The sequence below is a fragment of the Protopterus annectens genome, chromosome 4.part0 (assembly GCF_019279795.1).
Source record: "Protopterus annectens isolate FY-2018-M chromosome 4.part0, PAN1.0, whole genome shotgun sequence".
NCBI lineage: Eukaryota > Metazoa > Chordata > Ceratodontiformes > Protopteridae > Protopterus > Protopterus annectens.
In genome coordinates this window covers 1305492200-1305507983 of record NC_056733.1, presented here as the reverse complement: position 1 = coordinate 1305507983, position 15784 = coordinate 1305492200, and the positions used below count along the sequence as shown (strand labels likewise).

Below are 15784 nucleotides of genomic sequence, written 5' to 3'. Positions count from 1 at the left end.
ACAAGATCGGCACTTCACAAACCAAAACTGTGTGGGGTCCAGTGTTTGAAGGTTGCAAATGTCTTTGTTTATAAGTTCCATGATAATATGTTCCATGGCCTTGCAGATCAGGCTCATCAGACTGATAGGTCGGTAGTTCCCGGGATCCAGTGTAGATCCCCCCCTTGTGGAGTGGGATAATTGCAGCTCTGCGCCACTCAGTGGGCATGAAGCCTGAGGTGAGGCTATGATAAAACATGACACTTAGGTGAGGTGCCAGTTTATTTTGTAATGAAATGAGTCAGTAGTACTGCGATATCAATTTAAGGACAGAGAGAATCTTAGTATTTTGGCATTTGTCTTCAGAATATCCAACTCACCAGCACTCTGCCTGTGCTCTGTATGTAAGTAGGATCTTAGACTTTAGTGTCTCTCTCTTAGCTATAGCTAGGAAATATGAAGATTAGACTAGTTGTTTTTCTGTATTGATGTCAGAACTATTCTACTGCATTATTTTACGCATTTTCCTGTGATCTCTGAACTCTTGACTAGCACTGTGCAGTAAGAAGTATTGTCTTGTGTTTTTATTATTTATTATTAAATATTTTAAACCTTTACTGTGGCTGTTTTGTGTAGAGCTAATTTAAGCTCTAGAGTACATTGCATGTATATAGTGATACTGTCTAAGCCACTTCAAATAACCCTTGCTGTTCGTCACACTTACCATTTTTGATTAATAATATTGCATAGTAATAATTGGACACCCTTTGATAAGGACCTTATTAGTAGCTGATATCAGTGGTTGGTGGTGGTGATTACTAACTTAAAGCCTGACAGGAAAGGGCATAGCTGGATAACCTGTGCCAGCCATTCCCAGGTGTGTCTGTGTGTTTGTTTATAACTCATATCTCAAAGTGTGTGTGTGTGCGTCAGCTACTTGGGCAGGGACAAGAAGCACTGGTTGGACAGAGAGGTTGCTGGGGGTTAGCTTAACCACTAGGCTGAGATCTAGACCCTATAGCTGTGCCAGTAGTCAGTCTTATTAGGGATCTGGAGAGAAAGGGACAAATCAGCCCCAGACTGACTGTGATCTCTGTGTGCTCTTAAGGGAAATTGTACTTCCTTCCCAGTATGGATGCTCCTCACTGGTGTTAGTGGTGAGGACTGAGGCTCCTTGATTGCTGGGCCAGTGCACAGGCATCACAATAGCAACTTTCTTAGTCTATAAAAACAATATTTAAAAGCTGTCTTCAATTTGGGTTTTTGTCACTGACTCTCAAGAAGTTGAGACTGTATGGGAGTTGCAGTGGGTTACACTTTATTATTCTACCTCTCAGCTTTCAACACACGGAATTTGGTTGGGGTCCCATCTGCAAACCTCTGTCTTAGGCATCACCCAGTCTAAAACTGGCCTTGCACAGAGGTATGACAGAAGCTTTCACAGGGGCTGAGAACAGTCTGTTCATTATTTTTTTAACTGTCCACTCACAGGGGCTGAGAACAGTCTGTTCATTATTTTTTTAACTGTCCACTCAGTTTGCAAAGGGTTGCATATAAAGTCACTAGAGCTTGTCTGGAGGCAGTGACTTGGAGCAATGCTGGACTATATTTTTGTAATGACTATTTTTTTTCACTTTACAATAACTTGTACACAGGTGGCTATCTTTTGGGGATACGTCCTGTTTGATTCTGGTCATCTTTGATCTTTGGTGGTATCCAACACTTTTGATTACGATAGTTTAGGGAGCCACTTGTACATTGCCATTGAACTCGTTTCCTTCTGACTACCACTCTGGAACTGCTGGTGGTTCCCATGGCTCTAGAACTACTGATGGTTCTCATGGCTCTAGAACTGCTGGTGGTTCCCATGGCATGCTTTTATTTCGCAGGAGTTTTATTCAATCTTTTTCCAGTGACTCCACACACCTTTTGAACTTTCTGCACAAGTGATTTTGTGTACTCCTCTCAGTGTATGCGTTCAGATCCCCAAGACCATACCTCTCAAACTCCTAGTGAAAAAAATCTAGACTAAGTCTAAAATAATAGCGGGGACAAAAGCCCAAAATAGGAACAGATTGTAAATATTGTTCTTATTAACTTATAAAGTTGCTAGAATAGAAAGATTTGTGATAGCTTGCATTTTCTGAAAGATAAGAAGTCTGAGGCTGAAATGTATCTAACTATTTAGTGACTTCACTCCTCAGTGAATTGCCAGAAAACCACAAATTTTATAAGGAACAGATGAAAAAATATGAGGCAAATGTGAAAAGTCTGCAAAAATTAGGGCAATTGGGAGGTATGCTCAAGACTTATTTTCAGGTTAGTCTTAATTTTTAATTCATATCATGCTAATCTGTATTTCTTTGGCTAATGTTTTAGCTCTGGCTCTCACATTACCCTACATTGTTTGCATATTTTGTGTATTTGTTTGCTGTTGATTTTATTCTAATGTGTTTTGAGTTTTAAGTATATAAATACATCTGACATTGAATCTGAGTTTTTATTTGAATAGGACTGATGGTACAGTCTTATTTCAGACAGAGCCCTAGTCCATGGCTTAATGCTAGCCATCTAAGTTGAAAGTGATGGGTTCAAGAGTGAGATCAGGACTGGAATTAAGATTAGAAGGGCTTGGAGTTATTTCAAAATCTAAGAATCCCAGCAACTTCCTTTGCGAGGTTCAAGATTTATAATTACACGTCTCATAAATAATGAACCTTAAGTTCAATTGACAAGGAATAACAGCAACTCTCAAAACTTGCTGTCATGCCATTACTGCATGCATGAGGGAACGTCACTATCCTGCACCCCACCAACATGGAAGGTATGTTGAATGATGTTAGCACAAGAGTTAGGGTTAGGAAGGCATATAGTTACATCATATGGTAGGAATCCCAGAAGTTCCCCTTGAAAGTGCAAGCTATATGTTTACAAGTTCTATTCTTCTTCTTCTTTCGACTCCCCACACACACACACACACACACATAGAAATGCACTGCAGTATAAGAATAATAATTTAATTTACTATTTTAATATTTTCATTTACTATTTTCTTTGCATCCATAACCCTGATTAACAGAATAAAAGCTGGATTCTATTCCATTGCTTAATAGGGATAAACCAAGAATCAGCAATTAAACACACAGTGATGCTCAGTGACATTCCAAAGGAATAGCCGGGCCATAGATAGCCATGAATGTTACTGACAGTTCGTTGGAAACAACACAACTAGTTAGGATACCCGCCAGGCAGAGTGTTATGACAAATGACATAGGTACTATTAGCAGATAAAAAATATCATTAACTATGGAGAACTGAAATATGTCTGAAGCAAAATCAAAAAATACTACCACGTTTTATTCTGTTAGATTTGGGATATATAATGGATTTTACAGACAGACAAACCAAACCAAGAACTGTAAGGGATCTTGTAGGTCTAAGTGATATATGTTATATACATATGTTGCTCCTAGTGCAAATCAATAGCAACATAAAATCATAAAATATACATATATATATATATATATATATATATATATATATATATATATATATATATATATATATATATATGTGTGTGTGTGTGTATTTGATGTATGGAAATATAGGATGTTAAAAATTGTAATATAAGATAAAAAGTTTAAAATGTCAAATTTTAATATTAGCTGAAAAACAAAAACTAATATTTATTTATTTTTTACTCTTTCTTGTAGGAAAACCTAAGGGTGTTATGCTAACACATGGGAATGTTGTCGCTGATTTTTCTGGCTTTCTAAAAGTGACAGAGGTGAATATACCCTACAATATGTATCTTATGTGTATAAACTATAAAACTCTGGACTTCATCAGCTCAGGGTGACTGGACATCATGTGAGTTTATGGAGCTATGGAATTTCTACAATGACTTTTATAAGTTTGTAATTTCATATTTTATTGTCATCTCTGCCAGGTCAATATGAGTACTACTGGGATCCTCTGAAAAGGCCATATTTATCATAAAGTATAACATTTTAACTCACCCAAAGATCATTTAAGTACTAATGATCATTTTGCCCACAGTATGGTATAGCTTGTCAGTGGCAGCTAAGTTTTACTAAATGTGGAGTTTGCCGGCAGCCTTAATGTTCAGAAAAGTTAGTACTTTTTACATGTGGTATCCTCTTCAGTAAGCAGAATTTTTAGTGCACTAAAAATGCAGTGGTGTGTACTACATAAACTTGTCATCATTTGTGCAATTTTGTAAGCATACTACTCAAGAAGCACTCACTGGACAAGGTTTTATCTTTCTGATTTTAACTTGTCAATGTCAATGCCTGTGAGTGAAGTTTACCATAAAAATTTATGCCTGGAACAATTTCTGTATTTGTGTGCCAGCAGTGATTAATTGTCTGCGATGTGTTTTTTTTTTTTTTTTTTTGTTCCCTGTGTTTGGTTGAAAATGAAGCCTGCATATTTAAGTACAAGGGTATTGGGAACAAAGACTCTGCAAAAATATTTAATTTTTTATTGTGGTAAAGTCCTAACAGATTAAAAATAGGACACTGGGTGTGCTGATTGTTTCTACTATGAAACATCAACTTCCTAAAAGCCAACAAGCCAAAAGGACAAAAAAAATGCACAAAGCACAGATTTTTTTTTTTGCAGGGGTCACCCCACATCCCTGATTTGGTTGGCAAGTCTCCACACCCCCTGAGCTTATTACACACCAACTCCATAGTTGCATCAACTGGAAGAAAGGAGAAATCTCCCAAAACAAGGAAATAATTGCTGGCACACACATATAAACCGAAACAGAATTCAGTGTCATGCCTTATATGGAAAACAGACTTCAGTGTCATGCCTTTCATCTGTTTTTTTAATTCATGCTACTAATGCTCAATCAATTTCACCTCAATCATCTGTAGGGGAGCTGTGTTGACTATATTTGTCTGCCAGTAGTTTTTACTGCTGTGTACATACATTTATACTACATGTTATGACCACCCCTCCTGGCATGATTAAAGGGCAGTTCCCTGTGCTTTCTCCTATTAACCTGGTGCACTTGGGCATTCTGAGGCAGTGTAGCAACTGCCTCATGTACACAGGCAACCTCGCCTCTTGCCTCCTAACACTCAGACTTGTGAGCGATGCACTTATATCACCAAACTGGAAGCTATGCACTCTCCAGCCAAGAACAGTCTAGCTGGTCAAGAGGAGAAGGTCAACACCTGCACCACATGACATGGAACACATAGCCCTCCAGAACACCCACTATAACAGCTCTCACATAAAAACACAATCCACACACCCACCTTCACGGAGGCACTCAATAGAAATGTAGCCAAATAGCAGAGACCTCCAAGACAGAAATGTACTGGACCATCACAACACAGCACAAACCACAGGACACATAGCTCACCTCCACAGTGTGCCCTTCAACCTAAGCCACTAAGGCTGAACACCTTGCCCAATACACTAATCATAGGTGACTCAGTAGTGAGACACACAGATGTCCCACTCACTAGGTTGAATAAGGAGAAGGTAACAGTCAGCTGTCTATCAGGTGTCAGAATCCAACACACAACACATGCACTCAGGTCACTCCACAACAAGTACAAGTATGACTCTGTCATTGTCCATGTGGGTGTGAATGACCTGAGATGCACCTCCCTGGACTACATGAAAAGAGACATGGTGGAGCTCTCGGATTTTGTGGCCCAGGCAGGTATGACACTAGCCCTGAGCAGTATCCTACCATCACCCAGAATGATACTGCAGTACAAACAAAAAATGATTAACTTCAACAATTGGCTAAGTTTCTGGTGTCATTCTAAGGGGATCCAGTATCTGTCTGCTTGGGATGACATGATTGACAGACCTCAATGCTTTGCCAGAGATAGCCTGCATCTGTTGCTCCTGGGTTTTCGGGTATTGGCTAAGGCTATTGCCACCCCTATAGGGCCTTTTTTAGGCGGTGTTCCAAAGACCAAATTGCCACCATAAGAGCTATAAATAAATGCAATCTCAGGGTCATGCTTCTTACCACTAGAAGTCTAAATCTCAAGATGCACTCGCTCGAAGCACTCCTCAAAATGGAAACATCGTCATTTGTGCTGTAACGGAGACCTGGTTTAAAGAAGCAGAAAGCACCCCTGCACTCCCAGGCTATAACTCATTCCACACCTTTTGGCCTCGAAACATGGACCGAAGCTCCAAGGGTGCTGGTGTCTCCATATTCATAAAGGATATGCACACCTCCAGTCTAGAAGCCCAACATAATGCATCTGAGATACTTCAGGTATAACTAACGTTGGGTAAGACTGCGATCCAGGTCATAGCCTGCTATAGATCCCCAACCATGTCCCTAGACTGTCACTTCACATTTCTAAGCACCCTGGAATCTATCAAGGTTCAACTCAACACTCTCATACTAGGAGACTTCAACTACCCCTCCATCAGTGCACTGGCCCAACACTTCCTGAAATTCATCAGTTCCAACGCCCTGGACCAGCTCATTCTTACCCTCACTAGAGGAAGCAACATCCTTGACCTGGTTATTACTAACATGGGCAAAGGTTGTTCTACACCAATAGTCAATTTCTCCCTGGTTAGATCTGACCACAGACTAATCATCATGGAAATCCACATCTCACCCACACCCCCCGCAAAGGTATCCACCATAAACAACTTCTCCAAAGCTGATTTTTGACTCCTAAAAACCGAGGTGGCTAACTGCACGGCACCCAAGCCAGTGGAAAATAGATGCATGACTGCCAAATCATACACCAATGCACTGTACGAACACGTACATAAATGCATGGAACTAACTATACCTAACAGAACCAGGATGCTATCCTCCAAAAAAAAAGGAAGCCAGTCCCCTGCCACTAATAAACTCTACAACATAAGGAAGAAACTGTTGCAGAAAAAGGTGAAATCCCAAGACTGGAAAAATTCTCCTATTAGCCTCAACAGAAAGTTGAGATCCCTCATCAAAACCTCCAAACCAACTATGAAAGCAGAATTGCGGCAGACACTAAAAACAACTACAAAGCCTTCTTTAGTTATATCAAGAATCTCTATGGCAATACCCAGATTTGCTCTGAGTTACTGCACAATGGTACGTCCTATAATGAACCAACAGACATTGCCAACATACTGGCTGACAGATTCAGTGCCAACTTTACCCCTCTCTCCTCCCCTAAAGGACCAATCTCAATACCAGAAGAATGCCAGGCACCCTTCATTACTGCAGCACAAGATAAAGCTGCATTGTCTAAGGCCAAGAATACAGCTTCCGTGGGACCCAACAATATCCCTGGCTGTGTTCTACATGAATTACAAAGTAAAGTGACACCACATCTGTGTGCTCTGTTCACTCACAGGCTCACCTCTGGCTTTGTCCCTACCGAATGGTGCACTGCTACAATCATTCATAAAGGAGGAGCCACTACAGACCCTGGAAATTATCGCCCCATTAGCCTGACGAGTCTGATATGTAAGGCCAATGGAGCGCATCATCATGGACCTAATTAACAAGGATATAGGGAATCTCCAAACTCTAGATCCCACACAATCTGGTTTTGTGAAAGGTAGGTCATGCTTGCTCAACCTGGTTGACTTCTTTGAGTCAGTCATCAGAGCAGTGGGTGAAGGTAAGACAGTTCATACAGCCTACCTCGATCTGGCCAAGGCCTTTGATACCATTCCTCACTCAGGAGTTATTGATAAACTCACCAAACTAGGCATCAACCACTAAATCATTAGGTGGGTTGCAAATTGGCTCACAGACAGAACACATAGTGTGAAAGTAGTGCTGTCCAAGTCAGACTGCTGACCAGTCACGAGTGGAGTCCTACAGGGATCAGTCCTGGGTCCCCTCCTGATTGGCGTCTACTTCTCAGAAGTCCAGGTCAACACGGAGGGACTCTGGCTGACCAAATGTGCAGATGACTGCAAGCTGGGAGCCATTATTAACTTCCCAAGTGATGTATGCATCCTACAAAAAGGCCTCACTGAGACCAATGACTGGTGTTGAAACCATGGCCTTAAGCTTAATGCCAAAAAATGCGTCGTCATACCCTTTGAGAAAAACTCAGTTCCACTAATTACCACATCAATGGAAGCCCACTGAACACTGAAGGCATTATAAGAGATCTGAGGACACAGGTTGACAGCAACCTCTCCTTCGACCACCACATTGCTACTGTGGTCAGAAAGTCCTTCTATGTGGCACATCTCATTACCAAGGATTTTGCATCCAGGAAGACAGAGGTCATCATTTCTCTCTACTCTTCCCTTATTAGACCAATCATAGAGTATAATGCCCCATTTGGCATGTACCTCACTAGACACCTGCAACAGCTGGAGAGGCCACAAAAGTACCTCACAGAAAGGATCCTAGGCCTTGAACACGTGTCCTACATGGACAGACTCAAAAAAACTCCAGCTATTCTCTGTCTCATATTATATACTAAGAAGCAATCTCTGCTTGACTTACAAAGCCATGTCTGACCCAGCTCTGTTAGAAATGCTACATCTAAATAAATCCCAATACCACCACACCACATGCTCCAAAGACCTCGACCTCATTACCACAATCAACAGAACATGCTGGAGGGACAGATTCATAACCCAGAGACTGCCCATGCTCTGAAACAGACTTCCCATACATGTCAAGCAGAGCACCTCACTAGCTCTTTTCAAGAGAAATCTTGATGAGTGGATGGGAAATAAGAGAGTTCACCCCGGGGATCACTCCAGTGGCTCTACTTGATAGAGGTACTGGGAACTAATGACGGGCAGCACAATACCAGGGCACTTCTATGGGCTAGGCTTGTAAAGGCCCCAGGGCCATTAGCCTAGTACACACCTATGAACCTATAAGTATGCTTAAATGGAGTGAGATAAATACTGTTATCGAGTTACTATATGATAAAAGACAAAACCTCACACTTTTATTGTCACAGTGAAGTTTAGTCACTCACCCCCTACATTATTCTTCTTTTACCTGCCTAACCTATCAAGCACAGCTTTTATAACTCATAAAGTAACCATTTTAAAAACACTATTAACTTTACTTTTTTTGTTTTACATATGCTAATCAGGTAAGTGAACTGGTCCAAGGAACATTTTCAGTCACAACCCAGTTCACAAGACACAGACAAATATGTACGGACTTTTACAGCTTTACAAACAGTCACGTGACACAAAAATTAAGTGCATAGATATGAATGAATGCATAAAATAATACAGCAAGATTAATTACTAAGATGAAATATACATAAAATGAGATAATTAACATACCTTACCTAAACTGAAAAGCATAAAACAAAAAATAAAGCCATATCTTGCCTAAACTGAAAAGTATTAAGTAAAAAATAGAGTATCAGATGAATAGATAAGAAAAAGAATAATAATTAGCCTAATAACAATTGTGATATACAGCTAGTAGGGAGTAGGTACTGCATTTAAAACCACAAACTGGAAAAATGGTATCTAGAAAAATAATATAAAAAAGGGATTGTATGAAAACATATGGTCTAATGTTGTTGGCAAAGCTTAAATGACAGCCTGGGTGCTAGACAGACTGTCTAAGTTAGCCAGTATTCCCTTTTCTCATCCTAATCTACCCGCTATGTAGTAAAAACAACAAAGCTGCTTTCTTCGGTACTTGTCTAAAGTTTCTACACATTTTTTCATATTAAAATAACATGATATATATTAAAAGTAATGTTATAACCATGGTATTATTCAGAACCAAAATAGTTTTTTCCTTAAAAGAAGTGGCCTTCCGTCTCGGGTCTATATTAGATCACCGAACGCTTAGGTAAGCAAACGGTGATTAATTGACCCCATGTAAGTGAAAGCTTACCTAACCAAACTGTCAGAACAGCGATTTTTTTTCCAAGGGAAAAAAATCGCTGTTCCAACAAAAAAAAAAAAGAAAAAAAAAGAAAGCACATTAAACCCCCCCCCCACCTACTTAAGTATACCAACTCCGAGACCGCACTACAGTGCTGAAAACGGGAAAGTACTGAAGCAGCCAAGCAAATTCTTCCCAGGGAAAGAATCTGCTTACTTGCCACTTCAATATTTTGCAGTTTCGGTTTTGTCAGTTCGACCAAGACACATTCGAAAACATGCATCTTCGGTTTGCTGATAGGAACCCTCAGTCTCTCATGTGTATCTCAAGGTTCAGTTCTGGCCCCCTCAGCTATTCTCAGTTTTCATAACTAAAATCCCTCTTGCCCTTCCTCACGTACAACTCCTCTAATACACTGTTGACATGGCTATCTGAAGATCTAACCCTAATGCCATCTCCATTCAAAACCAGTTACAGGTTGATATTTTACAACTAAGCAAATAACTTTTCTCCATAAAACTACATCTCAACTCTAAAAAGACTAAGTCCATGTTATTTGGCTCTACGAAGCTTGCCAAAGCCCCTTACCTCACTTCATATTAAAGACCAAGACAACAACCTCATCGAATCCACCACTTCTACCTGGACATCTGGCTTGACCAGTCCCTCATTTTCAAAATCCACATTCAGAAATCAGAGCCAAAGTCAACTAACTGTTATTCTAGGCCCAAAATATAGCTCAGTTCCTTTCCCAGCCTGCAAGTGCTACCATAGGCAAAGGGGTATTGCTTGCCCAACTTGAATATGTTCTGACTCTGTTTGTCACTACCTCAGAGAGAAACACAATGCCATGTTACAAACTCATTCTAAAATCTGTCACTTCATACCTAACTCCCCTAGACATGAGCCCCCACTGTCTCACCAGTGAGATATCTAAGTGACTTTCTATTAATGGCAGAGCTAGCCTCCTTCTTGGCTCCCATTTTTTTCAAACTGGCACTTGTTCACCACTCAGAACAAAACTAACCATATCTGACCAAAGCTATAACATTAGAAGAAAAGCCTCCAATAGCACATTTCCTCTAACTCCCAATATGAAACTACATTCCACTGGTCACAGCTTCTCCATTCTTGACCCTACACTCTGGCATTCTCTACCACATAAACTTACTGAAAATACAGGCTACAAACACTTCAGACCTCGTTTCACACATTACCTCCCTGAACATTTAAATGCATATGCCAAAATACACACCAACACTCTATTCATCCTATTAAACTCCCAGTTCACTAAATTTCTCTGTTCATAGGTTCATAGGTTCATAGGTTGGTACTAAGCTAACTGCCCTTGTGAGCCATTTTAAGCCTAGCCAATTATCCCTTGTGAGACTCAAATCCTGCACCTTCTGTTTGTAAGGCAAACACCTTAACCCTACTCTGTTATATTGAACTCCCTGCCCCCAATCTATTCTTTCCCCCTTCCATTTGCGTACATAAATAATTCCACTTCTCTTCTTACTATCCATCACCTTTTCATCCAAACTAAAGTGAATTATCTTTTGTCCTGTCCCCTTCTAACTTAAATGAACTACCTTCCACCTCACTTGTTTGCAAATATATTGTCAGATCCACATTTTCATAACCTCTCACACTACCAGCATGTAAGTTAAGTTTCTTTAGCCATAATTTTTTTCTGTACATTTCTGTTCCTCCCTATTGTTTGGTGCTGCTGCAACTATTACTTGTAAATGTATATATTCTGCTATGCTGCGTGAGGCTGTTTATGCTCTAACTGCTGTTTTGTTATGCACATTACAATTTAACTCTGCTTTATTGTCACTACTTTGTTTGTAACCGAGGCTAAGACTTTACTTGGTCAAATTCAGTGTTCTACCATGATAAACAAAATTTCAATAAAATATACATAAAACAAAATATAAGAAAAATGTTCAGATAATGCTGCCACTTGTATCCCATTTACAGATTTCTTATATAATTTTACAGTATAGAATAATAAAATGACATAACTGTTCACACACACTGTGACTCATTTGTGAATATTACTATAAAAATCTTGCCTCACCGGCATGGTGAAAATATTATATTTTTTTTAGTATCAAAAGCAATGTAAACAAAAGGAATATGGAATTCAAATTTATGCTATCAGCTAGCTAAGCAATGTTGCAGTACAAGTTTTCAAAAGTTCAAGGTCGTTTCATCACGCATAGTGCTAAATGTAATATAAAATATCATATTTCACCAACCAGTATAATGTTAAACATATTTCATAGAGGTAATTTTTTTTTTTTTATTAAGTCAGCTAATGACATAATATTTGAGGTCATCAGAGCCACTTAACCTTGCTTTATGGTTCTTTTTACCATACAAACTGATATTAGTGTTATTCCACATCATAAAACCTTAGTAAACAAGTCTGCTGTACAAAAAAAAATTAAAGAAATCTCTGTCACTTTATGGTGTTACTTTCATTAGTATTTGAGCTGGTCATATTCTTTCGTATTATAAATGAAAATTTCTTCATATTATTGCATTCTCTTATCCTTATTAAGAGAAAGGAACCCAGAGAAATAAACAAATGGGAGATGTGAATAGCAGTACACTACACAGAAACAATATATGGGGAAGAAAAATAGGACATATGTAAGTTTTTAAGACAGTCCATAGCTCTTAACCTGTTAGAGCAAGAAATCTGGACAAAGCCATAAATAATGGGGGGACAAATGCCCAAAATACGGACAATTTTTAAATATTGCTGTTACAAACTTAGGAAGTTGATAGAATAACAGGTTTTGTATTAAAATACATTTTCTGAAGGGTATGAAGTCTGAATCTCAAATGTCTGCCATTTTTTCTGACTTCAGTTCTCAAAGATTTGGTAATGATTTGCCAGAAAAGCACAATTTTATGAGTTAAAGGCTAAAAATATGAGGTAAAAGTTTGGACATTCTGTTAAAATCTGTACAGTTGAGAGGTACGAGGTATGTTTATTAGGACAGTCAACCTTGAATGAAGCTGCAAACAAGGATAGTGAACTTAAGGAGATGGAATAGAGCATAAAGGCTCATGTCATGTACATGTCAGTAAAAATGTAAAGCTATTCCCACATCTGTATCAGACCTATCAATGAGTGCAGTGTCTCTTGGTATGTACCTAACCAGGCACATTCAACAACTGGAACATCCAGAGAGGTTCCTCACTAAAAATATACAGGGAGTAAATAATATGTCCTATGCAGACTGACTCAGAGACGTATCCCTCTATTCTGTCTCCTACAGGCTGTTAAGGGGAGATCTATGCCTTACATACAAGGTATCTTTGGACCCCAGTCTGCTGGACCTCCTGCATATCTGCAAAAAATCAGCAGCAGAATTACACATTTTAAAAACTTAAACCTTACCTGTGATTTAAATAAGACCTGCTGGAACCAGGTATGTACCCCAGATATTACCCCTTCTCTGGAACAGGCTACCCATCCATATGAAGCAGTGTTCCCCCTTAAACCAGTTCAAGTGTAACTTGTACAACTGGATGCGAAACCAGAAATTCACTCTTTGTTTGGCACCTCTGACTCTGTAGAAGCAATCAGCCTGTAAATAGTCCATCTCTCAGCCCCCCTGCTTACACTTATCAAGGGTACCAGAATTTGTCAGAGATTTGGGATGCATGGCTAGGCTTAAAAAGACCCCGGTGATAGCTAGCCTAGTACATACCTACAAATCTATGCAGAGATGTAGTTACACTCAGCAGGCCAGCTATAATGCAGGTAGTAACCAGATGCTACAAATGTTTTTAACTAATGCAGTTATATTGTGCTGTCACAATGTTTTCTTGAGACCATTCTGCCTGTGTCCCACATGCCATGCATGGTACTGTTTATTTTTATCTATTTATTTATTTGTTTGTTTTAATTGACGTTTGCTTACCAGAAAAGTCTGACTCCTATTTGACACAATATGGTTATACTTAAATAATGAAGTTAATATAAAACCTAACACAGAAAAATAACATATTAACTAAGTAAAAGAAATTCACAACTTCTGTTCATGCAGTGTGAACTTATATCCACAGAGTACAAATATTTGGAGAGAGATAAGCTGAAAAAAGACCACTGGCAATAGTTAAAGAATTCACAAGTTATTTATTTATTTTACATTTTATTTTATTTTACATTTGTTTACCAGGATAGTCCAACTGGATACATGTCCATTTTCAGTGGAGGCCCGGGGAGAAAAGCTACACATAGACAAACTTACATAGATTACACAGAAGTTAGCAAACAATTATAAAAACAAAGTGATTATATACAGTGGCTTAGTAGTGTTCCCTAGTAGGGACTCACAATTCTCATGGACAGACACAATTAAAAGTAAGAGACATCAGATTGGAAGCAGAGCTTGGTGATGTAGTTACAAGTTATGATAGTTACAGAATATACTTTCAGTTTATAATAATCGGGGTTGGTACATGGGCATAGCCATTTCACTTTAAGATACTGTTTGAGGGTTTTTTTTAAGAGACTTTTGTTGGATTGTAGAGTTTATATAGTTTGGTAATGAATTCCAGGTTTTGCTAATGAAGCTGGCAAACAGGGATTCACTAGCGGAGTTATTAGCTTTGTGGCTTTGGACCAGTAGTTTATCAGCTGACCATAGGGATCTCAGGTTGCTATATGACTTAATAATATTTTTAAGTGAGGGGGTATCTTCAGGGTGGTACAAAATATTGTGCAATATTAAGAATTGATTGAAGTGAATTAAGCTGGGCAGCTCTAACCACTCTAGTTGTTTAAGGTTCTGGCAGTGGTGGGTTCTATACGTGGAGCCAGTGGCAAATCTGGCAATGTGATTATAGCTATGGGACAGCTTACCTAGTTCGGATTTGTTGAGGTTTGAGAGTACAGGCGAGGCATATAAAAGAGTAGAGAGTAGGTGTGATCGGGTGATTGCAGTTCTAGCCACTGGGGTTAAAAATGTCTTGTTTCTACACAGTGATCCAAGCTTCTTATTGATGGTCTGTATGGTTTTGTTGACCTGTAGGTCAAATTTAAGATTATTGTCTATGATAACCCCTAGCAGTTTGGTGTGATGATCTGGGGAAATAGTAAGTTACAGTTCATAGGGATGACATTATACACGCTAAGTACACAACTTGTAACAGAAGTGACTAGATTACGTAGCGTAAGCATAATTATATTTGGACTGTATCTATGAATTAGATTGACTATGTTCAGAGAGAAGGAAATAGTAAGAAGTATGACAGAGGAGGGGGGGACTAATTCACCCTGGGAAGTACAGGAGAAGAGCCCAGTCAGCTCCCTATTGAAATGTCAGCACTCAAAATGCCAAGTGCTGACAAGTCCAAAAAAAAAGGATCAAAATGCATGAGAATATCAGATCGGTAACATTGCTCTTCTCTTTTAAACTACTTTTTTGCAGGGAGGCAAGCTTCCCACCCCCAAACTTTTATATACTAATGTTGAGATTGCCATATGTCAGAGAAAAGGAAATATTCCAAGAAACTGCCATCTCACACTTAGTATATGTAAGTATGGTTTTTTGGACGTTCAGCCTATGTGTTTGGGGACATGCTTTAGTGGATCCTGACATTTCAAATGGTTACGGCCTAGTCTTATATAATTTGTCTTTTAATATGTGCTCAAAGTTAGAAAGATGCACACACCTACTAAAAGACCGCCTAAATAAGTCTCCTGCACTATCCAAGTCTGAACTAGTCCACTTTTGCTTGAAGATGCATATTAACATATCAAAATATCCTTCACCTAAACAATAGCAAAGAATTTTCATTTGAGGTGGCAGTCCCCCTGCACTCCGACACCCCCTTACTTATATACTAACTTTAAGACTGCACTGACTAAGAATTATTCCAGGGTGGTGACCATGTCCCTTCTGGACAGAGAAAGTCACTATTAATTACCATAGA

General features: G+C 39.1%; 1 protein-coding gene across 5 annotated transcripts in view; it reads left to right on the top strand.

The window, feature by feature from the left end:
- The window catches only part of ACSL6 (acyl-CoA synthetase long chain family member 6), a 1926773-nt gene that overhangs the window by 836756 nt on the left and 1074233 nt on the right, over window positions 1-15784 (top strand). For all 5 annotated transcript variants that reach the window (XM_044069184.1, XM_044069185.1, XM_044069183.1 and 2 more), the window contains exon 10: window positions 3693-3766. In XM_044069184.1, the coding sequence (XP_043925119.1) occupies window positions 3693-3766 (74 nt within the window). The remainder of the gene's footprint in view (window positions 1-3692; window positions 3767-15784) is intronic.